The following is a 21541-nucleotide window of genomic DNA, read 5'->3' as shown; positions in this document are numbered from 1 at the left end:
GCGCCAAATGCAATTGTATACATTTTGATACACACAAATTCTTTGCCTGTACCTTAACTAGATAAGTTATATGTTTAAGACATACACGGCCACAAACATGGTAGATGAATTTATTTCATTAAACATTGACTGTTTTGTATTTGCAGAGACAAGAAGAGGCCAGATATTGCTCAGCAGGGGAAATAAATAGTTCAATGTCACATGACACCACAGCAAGTGACGTATCCAATCTGACAAGTGATGGTGACCTCAGTCTCCTGGAAGATGACCCGTCAGAGGGAAATGCTCTTGGTCGCACTCGGAGCTTCAAATCAGCCATGAGAGGTCGCCCGCTGTTGTCCGTCTCCATAGACATGGAGGAGGAATCCAGTGACACAGAAAACAACAAACCAAAAGTGGATACGGTCACAAAGCGATCAAGAAGCTTCCGAATTGCAACTCGTATGAAGCCCCTAAGATCTGTTGACTTCACTGACGAGCGACTTTCTGTCTCAGGTCCAAACACTCCTGTAAAGGACAAGGTTATGGAAAACTTCGAATCAACAAAGGAAGATGCTGGGTCTCAAGTTAGCATTAACAGCAGGCCATGTTTGAATAGCTACCGGTCAGACACTTATTCCAGCATGCCTGTTCTTAGTGAAGGAATCGGTGGGACGACGGAGGGACACGTCACACCTAATTCTGGTCACTTTAGTTTTGACAATAAGAGATCCAGTACACACAGTTCTGACATGGAGAGATCCTCCACACCACGATCGAGTGTGGAGAGATCTTCAGTCTGCAGTTCAGATAGTTTCAGTGCTCTTTTACCTCAACCTAAAAGAGTGATCGATATCAAGCAATATTTCACTGTGAATCGCGAGCACAATTCTCGTCCTAAAGAATCTTTAAGTAATTTGCGAAGAGATGGAAACTCTGTTTCAGCGTTCAATGATACCTTTTCGAAAAAAGTGACGCAAGACTCATCCAATAACTCCCCTTACTCTGGACAAAGGTCAGTTTTCCTAACTCGACCTTTGCCTTTGTCTTCAGCTCTAAAAACTGACCAGAGATTGTGTTCATCCAGTTGTTCAAATGTTGAAAATGTTGGGAATCGTGGTTCAACCTTCAGGGATGAAAACCCCTGGGTTCAGTCTAATGCTGACGTGAGACAGTCTAATAATAAGCCAATGCGTCAGCGCGCCCATTCGACTGATGGTGAATTGGATAGTCTAGATTGGATGGTATATGCCAATAGAAATTCGCTTCCGGTGACAGGATTTTCTACTGACGATATACCTAAGTTATGTAAAGGTAGCTCATCACGTGAGAAACTAGACAAAAGTAGTTCAGAAGATGTGTTCAATGATAACAATAACCGCTACAGCGGTCACCACTACCAATCTTCCTGTCATTGTGATCTCGTCAGTACGAACGGGAACTCTTCAGTGCCGGAGCATTCTTCAGAGGGGCGTAAGTCAAAACAGAGCTATTGGTAGATACAGCCATCTGCAGAATTTCTCACCGTATGACCGAGATGGAGATGATTATAGCACGCTGGGTAAACTCCCACAAATTCATAAGCATCGACCTCTGAAAAGGTCAAACTCCACACCAAGTGCCAGAGTTGGTGTGTCAGCAAGTGAAAACTTGAAGGGAGCCAGGTCCTCCTCTTTCGACATGGATCAAGTGATATTTGATCATGAGAAAATTGTGGCAGAAATGGAAGAATACTTAAAAAAATCAGATTCCACTTTATCTCTCGAGGCTCAAAAGTTCCCAACAAATATAATTCAGATACCACCAGAAAATGAAACAACCAACCATGTTTCTCATCGAGATTCTTGTGCATCTAATTTATCTTCTTCATCTTACGAAAGCCAGGAAAGTGAAGAAAACTCTGACAGTATTGTAGACACACTTAAAAACAAAATTCACGATTTTGCCAGTAAAATTACCCACAGACGTTCAGGGATCGTACGACAATAAACTCCAAGGTGAATATGAACAGGATACTGATACTGACAACAGACATAGTCTTCTGTCTGTCAATTCATGGTTTGGATCGCCCAAGTCGCGTGAGCCAGATCTCACGTCAGTGTTACAGTCGGGAGAGCTCGGTGGTGCTATGATAGGACAACGCATGGCAGAGTCAGACATATCTAGAAATCCAGAACACATCTTTTCTGAATCAAGTCTTTCGTTGACACCAAGCAAGGAAAACCTGCAGCAGGCCTGCAGTTTGAATGACAATGGTTTACAAGATAATGATGAAATGTCATCTGAACTATCGAGAGATAATTCTACACTCTTAAACCTACAAAATCTCAATATTCAACAGTGTGATTCTGCTTTTTCTATCGGTGATAGCTGTAACATAGAAAACTCTCCTCGTAGTGTTGATGAAAATAGGAAATTGAGGCATTCAGAATCTGAATCTTCTGGTGATAGTTTCTACGAACGTCGACTCTCAGTGGCTTTTGATGATGGCGATGCTTTTCGAGATTCCGCCGTGTACTGTGAGATGGATATAGACCCTGTGGACAACTCTAACAAGCTGTCATCTGTCTCATCAATACCTCCTCTCTCAATTGTGTCAAAACCAGTAGCTGACCTCCCAATCAAAGCTTATGTACAAAGACTAGAGGAACAAATTCAACTAAAGCCTGAAGTTAATGTGCTTTCAGAATTGAATAAACTTCCTCCTAGTAGCAACTTGGTAGGAAATAAGACTGGTGCGGGGATAGGAAAACCCCCAAGAGAGCCAGGAGCTGTAGTAAGACAAAGAATGGAGAGTCTTCAACAGGATGTGATATATCGGAACTCCAGAGCCTCCAGTGAGGAGCGTGATGTTCGTGCATTCAGCAGGTCGACCGGGGATGAACGAGAGTCGTCTCCCTTCACTGGGAGGTTTAGATATAAGCGTGCATCTACTCCCTGTAGAGGTGAGGATGGTTATTTCCTCAGAGAGAGTTCTGATCCAGCTCATGTGTTCAGGAGCCGTTCCAGCACGCCAGGAAGCGGCGCACTGAAACCCTCCCGGTCATTAGGCCGCCTAGACCAGTTAGGTTCGGACGCCGAGAATCTGGTCGTCATGAAAGGATGGGTCCAGCAACTCATAGAAAGGTTCCAATCAACAAATTCTTGACCAGCCATTTAGTATTTCTATATCTAATCAGTGAATGTATGACCATTAGTCGTGACCAATCAATTACCATTTTAAATTTCATTTGCTACAGACAATAGTGAATAGATACTATATACATGTTGATGTAGACGTAATGGGTTGTTGTACTGTTAGGAGCGATACTTGTGTTTTTGATGTTTATTTAATTGTATATTGATGTAAACTTACCACCGTAGTTCTTTATTTTTCACGCTAGTAAGCTAAGTGTTACGCTACGTTTAACGTAAGTAATGTGAAAAGTCATTGTTTCTTAAAGTCGAATTGTGTGATATTTAGATTCTAAATCAAAGCTCCTGCTAAAATTGTTATTGATCCGAGAGATTGATCTGAGATATTGATCCGAGATATTGATTCGATATATTGATCCGAGATATTGATCCATTTGTAACGTCTCACAGGTACTAGTCACCTCCTGTCTGTATAGAACAGGATCTAGCTGTAAAATAGATGTACCTATTATCTGGAAAAGGATATTTTTGTATTTTGTAGTTTTCTCGAACAAATTATGTTTAAATGCTCCACATTGATACGTCCGTCGAATTCTGACAATGGACATTGTATAGATGATACAGGGCCATGGACACATAAGTCGTCATTTATAATAATAAAGCTAATCTCGAGGAAAACCACATAACGCTATGGATCATTATGTGTCCGATGATACTGATATATATAAAGGGTTTGATATGGTGCGGTTCCTAACTATTCCAGACTAATTGATACAAGTGAACAAATTGAAATATGTTATATCAATATTGAACATTTAAGGCTACTTACTGCATGTTTCATGTCAATAGCTGTCTCTTGAAGGTAAAAAATGTGAATTGCATGGTTTGTTTTCCCTGCTTTTCGTAAGCTTTTTCGTCGTGTTCCTGATCCTCCGATCATAAAACTCAGCAGGGGATCAAAGCTGTCATGGGTATTCCTTCGGTTACCATCTAGGTGTACCTGTCTGTCAGATTGTTGCTTTTCACGCAAGTTCAGCTAATACGTGTCTAAATGTTACCACTGCTATTTCAGTTTCTAGAGCAAATGTTATTTTTCTCAATTTTATTTGTTTTCTATTTGTTTAATTGTGAAAGCTCAACTCTTTTATATTTGACGATGAAAGAATTAAATCTCGAAAAGCCTAGGAAATCAAATAGACTGAAATATATCGGTCATTCCAGAAATGTCATCTTTTTTACTCTAGTAAAATGACTTTTATAACCTAAAAAGTACACATTTGAATAGAGGCGAGCAGGCCAGTTTTAACATTACCGTTGTCACATAGTTTTAGTTTATTTTAGAATAGATTCCATGATGCTGTTCCTGAGTGTCATGCCCTAATGATTTCTTTTCTGAAGGAAATTCCGCTTTTTATGAATGTATTTGTTATTAGATCGATACAGGCCAATCTTGTTGATATACTTATGAAATAAGTTTCCCTTGATTAGTGGCTTACATACATGTATGACAGTCTTCCACTGTTTGTCACAGTCTTCCACTGTTTGTCAAAGTTACATTAAGAGAATTGCAATATACGTTTTGAAACGTAATTTGTTAACGTACGGTCAATGTTGTTTTTTTCACAGAGAGTACAATCAACTGACCATTTTAATATTACACTCAGTGCTATAATAATATCAATATCAATAATACCAATAATAGCAGAGACCTATATACTATATATTTAGTATATAGGTCTCTGATAATAGCAAGATCTTCCAGGACCAATAAATATTTAATGAAGATACTTACAACTCACACTATCTACTTATAAGTATGAACTGACATTATAGGTATGAACTGACATTATAGGTATGAACTGACATTATAAGTATGAACTGACATATTTGTAACATAGGGACCTGACACATATTCGGAACGCCACGGTCCGTTTATGTTTATATATGGACCGATGATTTTGGAATTGATGACAGGTCCCTGTGAATTATCATTATTGTATCTGGTACGTGTTTTATGAGTGTGTTACCCAGTGTATGTATTACTGATCTGTGTAGTGTAGACGTGTGTACGTCAATGCTATATTACACTGTACATCAAGATATCTTCGGAAGGAAATGTTTCTTATTAAAATGATTAATTTGATCTCTGTTTTGGTTTTTAATGTGCCCTGTAATACTTGGAACAAGGTAATGATGTATCTAGAGACTTACCCACTATTTGAAGATGAAAGACACACAAGTAAGATATCTCAGATATGAATTTAAAGTGTACCCGGAACGAAAAACGATATTCAAATTTGTTAATCTATGTAACCACCAAAGAAGAATGTCGCAAACCGAATCAAAATCGGTTGGCCGAGTGCCGAGATATCGCACATCGAAGTACGCGATTTGCACCTTCAGTCTATGGCGTCACATATTTAACGAGTAACTGAAATGGTGGCCAGTAGTATAGACGACGGTGTGAACAGTAGCAACACAGACATGTCTGAATACGATCTGGACATGAGATTTGAGGTTGATGACTTTGGCAAATATTGCCGACAAGAAGTCGGAATCCAACAATATCAGTTTGAGCTTTTAGAAAATTAAATTTTATAGTGAAATGGACTCTGAAATGACCGCTTGGATAACACAGACTGATGTGTTATACCTGGGACATATATGTTATACACGATCTCATAATTGGTAAATCACAAATAAATGTATATTATAGTTTCCATTTCTCACTCATTACTATAAAAAGGAACACTGCCTCAACATTACAGATTGTGATTTTACTTTCCATTCGTGTGTCGCAAGTCTTGTCTTCTCTTAAAACATTCACTTAAAATCACTTAAATAATATACAAACATGTTCGGAGAATTACGTATACCGCTTAACAATTGCCAGGTGTGAAATTACGGTCCACAAGCTCGTCACACCTGTCACTGCACACCACAGGTGTCTGTGATTTCTGGCGTTCTAACCGGCACGCGCCGATAATTGCTTGTGAGTTGACGCGTTTGGTTTCCATGCACATCAAAAATGTTCCGAAGATATGCTTTTACAGGTTGGTCGTAAATTGAGCTTGACTTTTGTTCATAATTGCGTTTATACTGAAGGGAATTCATATTTTGTTAAAATCAAACAGATCATTTTTTTAATTCAGTGAGTTTCGTTTTCCCTACAAACAAACCAAATTCGTATCGGAAAGGTTTGCCTATAGAATAATTTACCTAAGTTGGCTCATTCACATACTCACGATGTTGAAAATTTACTCTATTTAATCTTGTCTCGGTTACTTATCTTTTATGGACAAGTTTTATCAATTTCGGACAATTATCCGAAAATCACCAATAGCGATATCTCTGCAAGTGGATTCGCAACGTATCCATTGCTGTTTTAGCTAGTAAGAATTCAAATTCGTCAGCATTTATTTCACATCATGTATGGATTGCATTTTGTACTTCTATTACTAGAAATATTATAACCGAAATCAATATTGGTATGTAACAAACCATGCCCTTATGATAAAGGATATGATGTAAGTCGTTACATGTTACAAACGACTTGTTATTATAGAACATTATTCAAATGTTATACATGTTATATACGACCCGTTATAATAGAAAATTAGAAAGATATTACATCAGAGACGTGTACCACCAAAGAAGAATGTCAAAAATAGATACAGACAATGGCAAATAAAAAATATCAAGTTGATCCATACAGCTGGTTCATCAGCGATGTGACTGATGTAAGGAAGTAAACATATGGAAATTCACAATACAAGCCAGGAATATCGAACTGGCCTGAACTAAGGCAAAACTTAAATATAGAAAGCAAGCAAGGGATGTCGAACTGGGCCAGGATAAAGTTAAAATATAGAAAGCAAATCAGGAATATCGAACTGGGCGTGAACTAACGCAAAACAAAAATATAAAAAGCAAGCCAGGAATATGGAACTGGGCCTGAGCAATGATAAAATACAAAATGTATAGGAGGTCAGGTAACTTGGGTCGGTGTCAGTGTATAAAAAGCACGAAACGGAGGTTTTAACTATACAGGTGAGAACTAAAAGAGGGAGACAAACTAATTATGACAACAGTTAAATATTATTCAATCGAAGACTTATCAATTATCAGTATTTAGTTTTAGTATTCATACTTTCAAATTAAGAGCCATTTGTAGAATCGCAGATATCAACACACATGTATGTTATTTTGTTAAAATCACGTTGTTTTTAAGATGTCCATTTATAGGCTCCCTTTCTACTCAGGTTCAACATTGACACGGTAAATACGTCAATATTTTGTATTCTTTGTATCTATATCATAATGTTTTAAATAAGCGAATAACTTATTATTTACAATTTATTGTTACTGTTGTTGTAAGCGTCCGATCCTATAAATCGTCATTTGGTCCTGATCGAGCAACCCAGTAAATGAAATATATCAATATTTCACATCATTTTGTTAAAATATGCTCCTATAAAATAAAAAAATAGATATCACTAATATATAAATGAACCTGTCCGTAAGCCGCCCGATTCTGCTCGATCCTGTAAATCGTCTTTTGGTTCCGTGCGACCAAGCACAATTATGTGGAAAAAATGACAATATTTTGATAATTTTGTTAAAATTAAGACACATTGCGTTAAATGTGAACGTTTACAATCCGACTAAATGCATAAGCATAGCTGAAACGGTCCGATTCTACTTCGATCCTGTCCGTTTCTGCCCGATCCTGTAAATCGTCTAACCACCAAAAAGCGTTTGTGTGATCATGGTTCCGGAAAAATATTAAAAATGGCAGCATCCGCGGATCATAGGATGCAGGCTCCGCCGGGAACACAGAATGCTCCATCACAACAACAACAGCAGCAATTAACAGACTCCGATCCTGTTCATAGAGTTAAGATCCTTGTACCACGGCTGAAAGAATCACTTGCGGTAACGTAACATCAACAATCATCTTCATTGGCATGTCACAAATTCAGCTGACATTCTGACTGACGAAAGTTTGTCAAAGGGCCTGTTCGTTTATGCGGACAAATTAAACCGGTTCGTCAGTTTGTAAATGTAGTATTTCAAACATATATCTTGATAGACATGCAATGTTAATACAGCCCTTGAAAGTCTTTGTCAGACTAGCCAAGAAAACATCCATTAGGCTAAAGGGAACTTTGAATTCCCACTAGCCTGAGTTGGAACAGGCAAAAACAAAACTACTGTATACAGTACAGTAGGTGATCTCATCTGTACTTTCTGTTTTTACACCTGTAAGAACCTTTCTAAACTCAAAATAATCTTTTAAGATTTGATAGACGTGGAAAAAAGACATCTTAAAGAATTTTTTAAGTCATCAAAAATAGATATCTTTTTGTCTTTCCAGAATCTAATCAAAGTAGCAGGCCAGTCTTTACGTCAGAATGCTTTGACAGATGATGGATTGTAAGTGTGTCTTTCTTGTTCAGTATAATTAATACATTATATCACCGAATTAGCCAGCTTTCAATGAAATCCCCCGTGTAATATATTTGCATATGCCACAAGTGTAATATACAGACCCTGGACCATTTTTAACTCCTGGTCTGAAAAGAACAAAAGAATCTGATGAGTTCAGGATGGCTCATAATAATTTCTTCATTAAAAAACAAACCACACACTAGACCTTTTATAGAGTATTTGTTTGTAATTTCATGTATGCTTAATGTTTTATATGGTTGTTTCATGTAAATAGATAATATAAAAAAAGTTACATCATGTAAAATCATAGTCAATGATCTGCTGTATCATATGCTTGTTGCCAGCTGGTTTGTGCAAGGGGAGGCAACTCACATAGGTAACTCATATACACCTCGATGCATTTTCATTGTGACGATAAAAAAGACCTTCACCTGTCTGATACTATTTTCAGACTCACATTTTTCAATTGGCAATCAGTAAATGAAATCTCATTGTTTGTCTATTTTACACTTTCAAAAATCAAAGAATACTTCTGATATCTTCTGGCATCTTTTCCAAGAAATTCAGGAACGGCCATGTCAAATTGATGATGAAGTGCCACCTAGCTTGTTTCTGTTGCTTGATTAAAGCAGTTGATAGTGATATGCTTGTTTCTTATTACAGACGCCCAGCTGACAGTCAACAGCAAAAGTTTGAGAAAAGCCTTGAGGAGTTCTATTCCCTCTGTGACCAGATTGAGTCAAATTTGGTATGACTGTGATATTAAATTTGTTCTGAACGAGAAAATTACTAATTGACAACCACAGTACTGTGGTGATTTGATACTGTAAATCGCCCTTTGTCTGAGAGATCATTTTCTGCATTGATTTCTAGAAACTAACTTAAACTTAATTAAAAATGCTAACATTTGATTAGCCCATATCCCTAACCTTAACTTTATATGTGGACCCCCTAGGTCTGTTTGTTATAGGATAAACACCATAGGTTTATTAACATCATTTAAATCACAAATTCAACAGCTGTTGGACAACAACACTTAAATTTGTTACCGTACATCTGAAAGTGAAGTGATTGTTAGCGCTAGCTACCTTATGATTTTCAGCTAACTAAAAAAATTCAACAACATATGCATTTCTTACTGGTTATTGATGTCTCTTTCAACAACATTCTTGCTGGTAAATGCTTAAGAAAGATTTCATGTTTTCTTTGTACATTTATGTAAATGGTAAAGTGGGAGAACAGTCCGTTGGGTCCTGATTAGTGTTACAGTGTAGACAGTCTGTTGGGTCCTGATTAGTGTTACAGTGTAGACAGTCTGTTGGGTCCTGATTAGTGTTACAGTGTGGACAGTCTGTTGGGACCCTGATCAGTGTTACAGTGTAGACAGTCTGTTGGGTCCTGATTAGTGTTACAGTGTAGACAGTCTGTTGGGTCCTGATTAGTGTTACAGTGTGGACAGTCTGTTGGACCCTGATCAGTGTTACAGTGTAGACAGTCTGTTGGGTCCTGATTAGTGTTACAGTGTAGACAGTCTGTTGGGTCCTGATTAGTGTTACAGTGTAGACAGTCTGTTGGGTCCTGATTAGTGTTACAGTGTAGACAGTCTGTTGGGTCCTGATTAGTGTTACAGTCTGTTGGGTCCTGATTAGTGTTACAGTGTAGACAGTCTGTTGGACCCTGATCAGTGTTACAGTGTGGACAGTCTGTTGGGTCCTGATTAGTGTTACAGTGTAGACAGTCTGTTGGGTCCTGATTAGTGTTACAGTGTAGACAGTCTGTTGGGTCCTGATTAGTGTTACAGTGTAGACAGTCTGTTGGGTCCTGATTAGTGTTACAGTGTAGACAGTCTGTTGGGTCCTGATCAGTGTTACAGTGTAGACAGTCTGTTGGGTCCTGATTAGTGTTACAGTGTGGACAGTCTGTTGGACCCTGATTAGTGTTACAGTGTAGACAGTCTGTTGGGTCCTGATTAGTGTTACAGTGTAGGCAGTCTGTTGGGTCCTGATCAGTGTTACAGTGTATACAGTCTGTTGGGCCCTGATTAGTGTTACAGTCTGTTGGGTCCTGATCAGTGTTACAGTGTAGACAGTCTGTTGGGTCCTGATTAGTGTTACAGTGTAGACAGTCTGTTGGGCCCTGATTAGTGTTACAGTGTAGACAGTCTGTTGGGTCCTGATTAGTGTTACAGTGTAGACAGTCTGTTGGGTCCTGATTAGTGTTACAGTGTAGACAGTCTGTTGGGTCCTGATTAGTGTTACAGTGTAGACAGTCTGTTGGGTCCTGATTAGTGTTACAGTGTGGACAGTCTGTTGGACCCTGATCAGTGTTACAGTGTAGACAGTCTGTTGGGTCCTGATTAGTGTTACAGTGTAGACAGTCTGTTGGGTCCTGATTAGTGTTACAGTGTGGACAGTCTGTTGGACCCTGATCAGTGTTACAGTGTAGACAGTCTGTTGGGTCCTGATTAGTGTTACAGTGTAGACAGTCTGTTGGGTCCTGATTAGTGTTACAGTGTGGACAGTCTGTTGGACCCTGATCAGTGTTACAGTGTAGACAGTCTGTTGGGTCCTGATTAGTGTTACAGTGTAGACAGTCTGTTGGGTCCTGATTAGTGTTACAGTGTAGACAGTCTGTTGGGTCCTGATTAGTGTTACAGTGTAGACAGTCTGTTGGGTCCTGATTAGTGTTACAGTGTAGACAGTCTGTTGGGTCCTGATTAGTGTTACAGTGTAGACAGTCTGTTGGGTCCTGATTAGTGTTACAGTGTAGACAGTCTGTTGGGTCCTGATTAGTGTTACAGTGTAGACAGTCTGTTGGGTCCTGATTAGTGTTACAGTGTAGACAGTCTGTTGGGTCCTGATTAGTGTTACAGTGTAGACAGTCTGTTGGGTCCTGATTAGTGTTACAGTGTAGACAGTCTGTTGGGTCCTGATTAGTGTTACAGTGTAGACAGTCTGTTGGGTCCTGATTAGTGTTACAGTGTAGACAGTCTGTTGGGTCCTGATTAGTGTTACAGTGTAGACAGTCTGTTGGGTCCTGATTAGTGTTACAGTGTAGACAGTCTGTTGGGTCCTGATTAGTGTTACAGTGTAGACAGTCTGTTGGGTCCCTGATTAGTGTTACAGTGTAGACAGTCTGTTGGGTCCTGATTAGTGTTTCAGTGTAGGCAGTCTGTTGGGTCCTGATCAGTGTTACAGTGTATACAGTCTGTTGGGCCCTGATTAGTGTTACAGTCTGTTGGGTCCTGATCAGTGTTACAGTGTAGACAGTCTGTTGGGTCCTGATTAGTGTTACAGTGTAGACAGTCTGTTGGGCCCTGATTAGTGTTACAGTGTAGACAGTCTGTTGGGTCCTGATTAGTGTTACAGTGTGACAGTCTGTTGGGTCCTGATTAGTGTTACAGTGTAGACAGTCTGTTGGACCCTGATTAGTGTTACAGTGTAGACAGTCTGTTGGGTCCTGATTAGTGTTACAGTGTAGACAGTCTGTTGGGTCCTGATTAGTGTTACAGTGTAGACAGTCTGTTGGACCCTGATTAGTGTTACAGTGTAGACAGTCTGTTGGGTCCTGATCAGTGTTACAGTGTAGACAGTCTGTTGGGTCCTGATTAGTGTTACAGTGTAGACAGTCTGTTGGGTCCTGATCAGTGTTACAGTGTAGACAGTCTGTTGGGTCCTGATTAGTGTTACAGTGTAGACAATCTGTTGGGTCCTGATCAGTGTTACAGTGTAGACAGTCTGTTGGACCCTGATTAGTGTTACAGTGTAGACAGTCTGTTGGACCCTGATTAGTGTTACAGTGTAGACAGTCTGTTGGACCCTGATTAGTGTTACAGTGTAGACAGTCTGTTGGGTCCTGATTAGTGTTACAGTGTAGACAGTCTGTTGGGTCCTGATTAGTGTTACAGTGTAGACAGTCTGTTGGGTCCTGATGAGTGTTACAGTGTAGACAGTCTGTTGGGTCCTGATTAGTGTTACAGTATAGACAGTCTGTTGGGTCCTGATTAGTGTTACAGTCTGTTGGGTCCTGATTAGTGTTACAGTCTGTTGGGTCCTGATTAGTGTTACAGTGTAGACAGTCTGTTGGACCCTGATCAGTGTTACAGTGTGGACAGTCCGTTGGGCCCTGATTAGTGTTACAGTGTAGACAGTCCGTTGGGCCCTGATTAGTGTTACAGTGTAGACAGTCTGTTGGGTCCTGATCAGTGTTACAGTGTAGACAGTCTGTTGGGTCCTGATTAGTGTTACAGTATAGACAGTCTGTTGGGTCCTGATTAGTGTTACAGTGTAGACAGTCTGTTGGGTCCTGATTAGTGTTACAGTGTAGACAGTCTGTTGGGTCCTGATTAGTGTTACAGTGTAGACAGTCTGTTGGGTCCTGATCAGTGTTACAGTGTAGACAGTCTGTTGGGCCCTGATTCAGTGTTACAGTGTAGACAGTCTGTTGGGCCCTGATTAGTGTTACAGTATAGACAGTCCGTTGGGTCCTGATTAGTGTTACAGTGTAGACAGTCTGTTGGGTCCTGATTAGTGTTACAGTGTAGACAGTCTGTTGGGTCCTGATTAGTGTTACAGTGTAGACAGTCTGTTGGGTCCTGATCAGTGTTACTGTGTAGACAGTCTGTTGGGCCCTGATCAGTGTTACAGTGTAGACAGTCTGTTGGGCCCTGATTAGTGTTACAGTGTGTTGGGCCCTGATTAGTGTTAAAGTCTGTTGGGTCCTGATTAGTGTTACAGTGTAGACAGTCTGTTGGGTCCTGATTAGTGTTACAGTGTAGACAGTCTGTTGGACCCTGATTAGTGTTACAGTGTAGACAGTCTGTTGGACCCTGATTAGTGTTACAGTGTAGACAGTCTGTTGGGTCCTGATTAGTGTTACAGTGTAGACAATCTGTTGGGTCCTGATTAGTGTTACAGTGTAGACAATCTGTTGGGTCCTGATTAGTGTTACAGTGTAGACAGTCTGTTGGACCCTGATTAGTGTTACAGTGTAGACAGTCTGTTGGGTCCTGATTAGTGTTACAGTGTAGACAGTCTGTTGGACCCTGATCAGTGTTACAGTGTAGACAGTCTGTTGGGTCCTGATTAGTGTTACAGTTAGACAGTCTGTTGGGTCCTGATCAGTGTTACAGTGTAGACAGTCTGTTGGGTCCTGATTAGTGTTACAGTGTAGACAGTCTGTTGGGTCCTGATCAGTGTTACAGTGTAGACAGTCTGTTGGGTCTGATTAGTGTTACAGTGTAGACAGTCTGTTGGGTCCTGATTAGTGTTACAGTGTGGACAGTCTGTTGGACCCTGATCAGTGTTACAGTGTAGACAGTCTGTTGGGTCCTGATTAGTGTTACAGTGTAGACAGTCTGTTGGGCCCTGATTAGTGTTACAGTGTAGACAGTCTGTTGGGTCCTGATTAGTGTTACAGTGTGGACAGTCTGTTGGGCCCTGATTAGTGTTACAGTGTAGACAGTCTGTTGGGTCCTGATTAGTGTTACAGTGTAGACAGTCTGTTGGGTCCTGATTAGTGTTACAGTGTAGACAGTCTGTTGGGTCCTGATTAGTGTTACAGTGTGGACAGTCTGTTGGACCCTGATTAGTGTTACAGTGTAGACAGTCTGTTGGGTCCTGATTAGTGTTACAGTCTGTTGGGTCCTGATCAGTGTTACAGTGTAGACAGTCTGTTGGGTCCTGATTAGTGTTACAGTGTAGACAGTCTGTTGGGTCCTGATTAGTGTTACAGTCTGTTGGGTCCTGATCAGTGTTACAGTGTAGACAGTCTGTTGGACCCTGATTAGTGTTACAGTGTAGACAGTCTGTTGGGTCCTGATTAGTGTTACAGTGTAGACAGTCTGTTGGACCCTGATTAGTGTTACAGTATAGACAGTCTGTTGGGTCCTGATTAGTGTTACAGTGTAGACAGTCTGTTGGACCCTGATTAGTGTTACAGTGTAGACAGTCTGTTGGGTCTGATTAGTGTTACAGTGTAGACAGTCTGTTGGGCCCTGATTAGTGGTACAGTGTAGACAGTCTGTTGGGTCCTGATTAGTGTTACAGTGTAGACAGTCTGTTGGGTCCTGATCAGTGTTACAGTGTAGACAGTCTGTTGGGTCCTGATTAGTGTTACAGTGTAGACAGTCTGTTGGGTCCTGATTAGTGTTACAGTGTGGACAGTCTGTTGGGTCCTGATTAGTGTTACAGTATAGACAGTCTGTTGGGTCCTGATCAGTGTTACAGTATAGACAGTCTGTTGGGTCCTGATTAGTGTTACAGTGTAGACAGTCTGTTGGGCCCTGATGAGTGTTACAGTGTAGACAGTCTGTTGGGCCCTGATTAGTGTTACAGTGTAGACAGTCTGTTGGGTCCTGATTAGTGTTACAGTGTAGACAGTCTGTTGGGCCCTGATCAGTGTTACAGTGTAGACAGTCCGTTGGGTCCTGATCAGTGTTACAGTCTGTTGGGTCCTGATCAGTGTTACAGTGTGGACAGTCTTTTGGGTCCTGATTAGTGTTACAGTGTAGACAGTCTGTTGGGCCCTGATTAGTGTTACAGTGTAGACAGTCTGTTGGGCCCTGATTAGTGTTACAGTGTAGACAGTCTGTTGGGCCCTGATTAGTGTTACAGTGTAGACAGTCTGTTGGACCCTGATCAGTGTTACAGTGTGGACAGTCTGTTGGGTCCTGATCAGTGTTACAGTGTGGACAGTCTGTTGGGTCCTGATTAGTGTTACAGTGTAGACAGTTTGTTGGGTCCTGATTAGTGTTACAGTGTAGACAGTCTGTTGGGTCCTGATTAGTGTTACAGTGTGGACAGTCTGTTGGACCCTGATCAGTGTTACAGTGTGGACAGTCTGTTGGACCCTGATCAGTGTTACAGTGTGGACAGTCTGTTGGGTCCTGATCAGTGTTACAGTGTGGACAGTCTGTTGGACCCTGATCAGTGTTACAGTGTAGACAATCTGTTGGGTCCTGATTAGTGTTACAGTGTAAACAGTCTGTTGGGTCCTGATTAGTGTTACAGTGTAGACAGTCTGTTGGACCCTGATTAGTGTTACAGTGTAGACAGTCTGTTGGGTCTGATTAGTGTTACAGTGTAGACAGTCTGTTGGACCCTGATTAGTGTTACAGTGTAGACAGTCTGTTGGACCCTGATTAGTGTTACAGTGTAGACAGTCTGTTGGACCCTGATTAGTGTTACAGTGTAGACAGTCTGTTGGGTCCTGATTAGTGTTACAGTGTGGACAGTCTGTTGGGTCCTGATTAGTGTTACAGTGTAGACAGTCTGTTGGGTCCTGATTAGTGTTACAGTGTAGACAGTCTGTTGGGTCCTGATTAGTGTTACAGTGTAGACAGTCTGTTGGGTCCTGATTAGTGTTACAGTCTGTTGGGTCCTGATCAGTGTTACAGTGTAGACAGTCTGTTGGGTCCTGATTAGTGTTACAGTGTAGACAGTCTGTTGGACCCTGATCAGTGTTACAGTGTGGACAGTCTGTTGGGTCCTGATTAGTGTTACAGTGTAGACAGTCTGTTGGGCCCTGATTAGTGTTACAGTGTAGACAGTCTGTTGGGTCCTGATTAGTGTTACAGTGTGGACAGTCTGTTGGGTCCTGATTAGTGTTACAGTGTAGACAGTCTGTTGGGTCCTGATCAGTGTTACAGTGTATACAGTCTGTTGGGTCCTGATTAGTGTTACAGTGTAGACAGTCTGTTGGGTCCTGATTAGTGTTACAGTGTAGACAGTCTGTTGGGTCCTGATTAGTGTTACAGTGTGGACAGTCTGTTGGACCCTGATCAGTGTTACAGTGTGGACAGTCTGTTGGACCCTGATCAGTGTTACAGTGTAGACAATCTGTTGGGTCCTGATTAGTGTTACAGTGTAGACAGTCTGTTGGGTCCTGATTAGTGTTACAGTGTAGACAGTCTGTTGGGTCCTGATTAGTGTTGCAGTGTAGACAGTCTGTTGGGGCCTGATTAGTGTTACAGTGTAGACAGTCTGTTGGGTCCTGATTAGTGTTACAGTGTGGACAGTCTGTTGGGTCCTGATTAGTGTTACAGTCTGTTGGACCCTGATTAGTGTTACAGTGTGGAGAGTAAGTTGGACCCTGATTAGTGTTACAGTGTAGACAGTCTGTTGGGTCCTGATTAGTGTTACAGTGTAGACAATCTGTTGGGTCCTGATTAGTGTTACAGTGTAGACAGTCTGTTGGGTCCTGATTAGTGTTACAGTGTAGACAGTCTGTTGGGTCCTGATTAGTGTTACAGTGTAGACAGTCTGTTGGACCCTGATTAGTGTTACAGTATAGACAGTCTGTTGGACCCTGATTAGTGTTACAGTGTAGACAGTCTGTTGGGTCCTGATTAGTGTTACAGTGTAGACAGTCTGTTGGACCCTGATCAGTGTTACAGTGTAGACAGTCTGTTGGGTCCTGATTAGTGTTACAGTGTAGACAGTCTGTTGGGTCCTGATCAGTGTTACAGTGTAGACAGTCTGTTGGGCCCTGATTAGTGTTACAGTGTAGACAGTCTGTTGGGCCCTGATTAGTGTTACAGTGTAGACAGTCTGTTGGACCCTGATTAGTGTTACAGTGTGGACAGTCTGTTGGGCCCTGATTAGTGTTACAGTGTAGACAGTCTGTTGGGCCCTGATTAGTGTTACAGTGTAGACAGTCTGTTGGGTCCTGATTAGTGTTACAGTGTAGACAGTCTGTTGGGTCCTGATTAGTGTTACAGTGTAGACAGTCTGTTGGGCCCTGATCAGTGTTACAGTGTAGACAGTATGTTGGGTCCTGATCAGTGTTACAGTGTAGACAGTCCGTTGGGCCCTGATTAGTGTTACAGTGTAGACAGTCTGTTGGGCCCTGATTAGTGTTACAGTGTAGACAGTCTGTTGGGCCCTGATTAGTGTTACAGTGTAGACAGTCTGTTGGGTCTGATTAGTGTTACAGTGTAGACAGTCTGTTGGGCCCTGATTAGTGGTACAGTGTAGACAATCTGTTGGGTCCTGATTAGTGTTACAGTGTAGACAGTCTGTTGGGTCCTGATTAGTGTTACAGTGTAGACTGTCTGTTGGGTCCTGATCAGTGTTACAGTGTAGACAGTCTGTTGGACCCTGATCAGTGTTACAGTGTAGACAGTCTGTTGGACCCTGATTAGTGTTACAGTGTAGACAGTCTGTTGGACCCTGATTAGTGTTACAGTGTAGACAGTCTGTTGGACCCTGATTAGTGTTACAGTGTAGACAGTCTGTTGGGTCCTGATTAGTGTTACAGTGTGGACAGTCTGTTGGGTCCTGATTAGTGTTACAGTGTAGACAGTCTGTTGGGTCCTGATTAGTGTTACAGTGTAGACAGTCTGTTGGGTCCTGATTAGTGTTACAGTGTAGACAGTCTGTTGGGTCCTGATTAGTGTTACAGTCTGTTGGGTCCTGATCAGTGTTACAGTGTAGACAGTCTGTTGGGTCCTGATTAGTGTTACAGTGTAGACAGTCTGTTGGACCCTGATCAGTGTTACAGTGTGGACAGTCTGTTGGGTCCTGATTAGTGTTACAGTGTAGACAGTCTGTTGGGCCCTGATTAGTGTTACAGTGTAGACAGTCTGTTGGGTCCTGATTAGTGTTACAGTGTGGACAGTCTGTTGGGTCCTGATTAGTGTTACAGTGTAGACAGTCTGTTGGGTCCTGATCAGTGTTACAGTGTATACAGTCTGTTGGGTCCTGATTAGTGTTACAGTGTAGACAGTCTGTTGGGTCCTGATTAGTGTTACAGTGTAGACAGTCTGTTGGGTCCTGATTAGTGTTACAGTGTGGACAGTCTGTTGGACCCTGATCAGTGTTACAGTGTGGACAGTCTGTTGGACCCTGATCAGTGTTACGGTGTAGACAGTCTGTTGGGTCCTGATTAGTGTTACAGTGTAGACAGTCTGTTGGGTCCTGATCAGTGTTACAGTGTAGACAGTCTGTTGGGCCCTGATTAGTGTTACAGTGTAGACAGTCTGTTGGGCCCTGATTAGTGTTACAGTGTAGACAGTCTGTTGGACCCTGATTAGTGTTACAGTGTGGACAGTCTGTTGGGCCCTGATTAGTGTTACAGTGTAGACAGTCTGTTGGGCCCTGATTAGTGTTACGGTGTAGACAGTCTGTTGGGTCCTGATTAGTGTTACAGTGTAGACAGTCTGTTGGGTCCTGATTAGTGTTACAGTGTAGACAGTCTGTTGGGCCCTGATCAGTGTTACAGTGTAGACAGTATGTTGGGTCCTGATCAGTGTTACAGTGTAGACAGTCCGTTGGGCCCTGATTAGTGTTACAGTGTAGACAGTCTGTTGGGTCCTGATTAGTGTTACAGTGTAGACAGTCTGTTGGGTCCTGATTAGTGTTACAGTGTAGACAGTCTGTTGGGCCCTGATTAGTGTTACAGTGTAGACAGTCTGTTGGGTCCTGATTAGTGTTACAGTGTGGACAGTCTGTTGGACCCTGATTAGTGTTACAGTGTGGACAGTCTGTTGGGTCCTGATTAGTGTTACAGTGTAGACAGTCTGTTGGGTCCTGATTAGTGTTACAGTGTAGACAGTCTGTTGGGTCCTGATTAGTGTTACAGTGTGGACAGTCTGTTGGGCCCTGATCAGTGTTACAGTTTGGACAGTCTGTTGGGCCCTGGGTTCTCACTTTAAGTATGATTAATACACTAGTACTGATGATATTTAATCACTGTTTCAGAGACTCGCATTAGAAATACACCTACAGAATGCAGACAGTCAGAAGTTTATCCCGTTTACTGTGAACGTGCCGAAGGAAAACAACCAGTGGCCCGAAACCCCTACGGCTGTCCCCTACACACAGTTCCTCTCAATGGTCAAACAACAAATCGGCTGTGCCAAGGAAATTCATGATCTTCTTATGGACTGCTCAAAGAAAATTACTGACTGATGACAGGAAAGTTCCCTGTCTGTTATTTCTGAGAAATATGGCAGTCAAAAATGGTTGAAAAATTGACTTTTTAAAAAGAGTTTAATAGAAGGAACGAACTATGGGAATGCCTTGAAGTCGGTCATGATCAATTGTTTAGTAATGAAGATGAAGTGGCGTAAAATCTAACATTCCTGAACCAATGATCCTGAATACGAGATAAGTTCAGAGATGATATCATGGTTGTTTGGCTGATGATTACAATGCTTGCACACGGACTTTTCCTGAAATATAGTCAATAGATATTCCATGTTGACCTATAGGTTTGAAGGACAGCAGATCACTACAAAATTGAGCAGAATTAATGTTATTTAAGAATAAGATTAAGTTAATTACAGTAATATCTATCTTTTAATGGTTTATGTATTTGTACTTATCTCCTTTTTGCACAAATAATTTGAGGCGGTAGCTTTTGAAATATTACAGCTATTACCAGTTGTTATATTGTGGCCGTAATTAAATCGATGACGGACTCTGTATGTGCTAACTACATGTTTATTACTACATGGCTATGGTGCCTTCTGATACAGATACAGAATACAGTGTCAGTATACACCTGTGTAATATCCATGATCGGGGCCTGGACTGATAAAGTTAATTAAATACAGGCCAGTCTCACTCAGATCTTATTATCGTCCTAATGGATATTTGACTGGACATAACATCAGTGTTTGGCAGAAACAATGCAAAATTTTGAAGGGAAAATTAGAACTTCAGTAACTTTTTCATGAGGTATTCTTAATTATTAGAACTGACTTTGTGGTGAAAAAAATCCTTGTCACAAAATATTCTCCAAGTCAATGACACTATTTTCAGTGTGGAGCATTATTAGCATATTAGCCTGATTTTCCTCTGGTCCTGTTACCAGACATTAGGCATTTTGATGGACAGATGTCTATGTCAGAATGTCTTGAAATCTGCTGTTGAGAGTGAGAGGGAACATCTGTTTGTGAAAGGAAGTATTTGTGTGTGAGGGAGTATTTGTGTGTGAGGGAGTATTTGTGTGAATGAGAGAAATTATGGCGTGTGAAAGGATGTATTTGGTTGTCTGAGGGAAATTATGGCGTGTGAAAGGACGTATTTGGGTGTTTGAAGGAATGAGAGTATGTGAGAGGGAACATTTGAGTGTGGAAGTGTTTGTGTGTGGTTGTATATGATAACTATTTCTGATAATGCATGAACACTCATTAAATGAATATGAACAATAAATTATTGTTTTTTTCTCTTGATTGAAAGATCAGAAGAAATATGATGAAGACATTTAAGCTTATCAGTCCAAATTATTGTCCACTAATGAGGGCTGTGTATCAGAGATATAGGTGTCCTATATAGTAATCACTGTTTGTCCTTCAGTCCAGTAATCTGTCCATAAGTTTTGTTCCTGGCACATAAGTATTTACTGACCAATTTACAGGAAATTTTCTTTTCACTTATGAACATTTTGTTATGATAGTATGGAGCAATGTTGGTTGGAATTAAACAAAGAGACCTACGGTCAAGCCAACTGGGTCAGAGGTCAAGGTTAAATTTTGTATATTTTTATTGATGGACATTTTGTTAGGATAAAGCAAATTCAGTCAGAATTACATCTAAACAAGGAGTTAACTGACAGAAGGTCAAGGTCACGGTCACTTAACTGAGTCATAGGTCTAGGTCAAATTTTGATATATTTTGAAGGAAAGTTAGTTGGCATTTTGCCAAGGTCAAGGTATTTGGGTTAAAGTTAGATTTTGTTTCTTTTCACTGGTGGATATTTTGTGATGTGTTTTGAAGTATAGTTGGTAGAAATTATACAGGAAGTCAACCAACCAAAGACCAATGTCACTGGGTCAATTGTCAGGGTCATTTGGGTTCATCGGTAAAGGACAAAGTGGATCTCTGTCAATGATACCTGCCCTTAGTTGGGGAGGTAATAAAGGTTTTAAAAAAAATTAAAAGCAAAAAAATGAGTTTGATGCCAGTGTTTTTATTTCCATTAGCCCAGCAAATATGGAGGTGGATGAAAACGAGAGTCACATTATACTTGA

General features: G+C 40.9%; 2 protein-coding genes across 2 annotated transcripts in view; both read left to right on the top strand.

Moving 5' to 3' along the window:
• LOC117323234 overlaps window positions 1-5257 on the top strand; it is a 53061-nt gene extending 47804 nt beyond the window's left edge. The window contains 3 exon segments of the mRNA XM_033878302.1: window positions 147-1403; window positions 1405-1950; window positions 1952-5257. Coding sequence (XP_033734193.1) covers window positions 147-1403; window positions 1405-1950; window positions 1952-3127 — 2979 coding nt within the window. The 3' untranslated portion in view covers window positions 3128-5257.
• Window positions 5258-7872: 2615 nt separating this feature from the next.
• Window positions 7873-20723, top strand: LOC117323233 (mediator of RNA polymerase II transcription subunit 29-like). Its single transcript, XM_033878300.1, has 4 exons — window positions 7873-8049; window positions 8492-8550; window positions 9229-9313; window positions 19266-20723. The coding sequence occupies exons 1-4, from the start codon at window positions 7906-7908 to the stop codon at window positions 19473-19475; spliced, it is 498 nt and encodes a 165-aa protein (XP_033734191.1). The 5' UTR covers window positions 7873-7905; the 3' UTR covers window positions 19476-20723.
• The last annotated feature ends 818 nt before the right edge of the window (window positions 20724-21541 follow it).

This window comes from Pecten maximus, chromosome 3 (genome assembly GCF_902652985.1).
Source record: "Pecten maximus chromosome 3, xPecMax1.1, whole genome shotgun sequence".
In the NCBI taxonomy this organism is placed as follows: Eukaryota; Metazoa; Mollusca; class Bivalvia; order Pectinida; family Pectinidae; genus Pecten; species Pecten maximus.
Note: the sequence above shows the minus strand (reverse complement) of the source record. Positions and strands in the feature narration are given on the sequence as shown.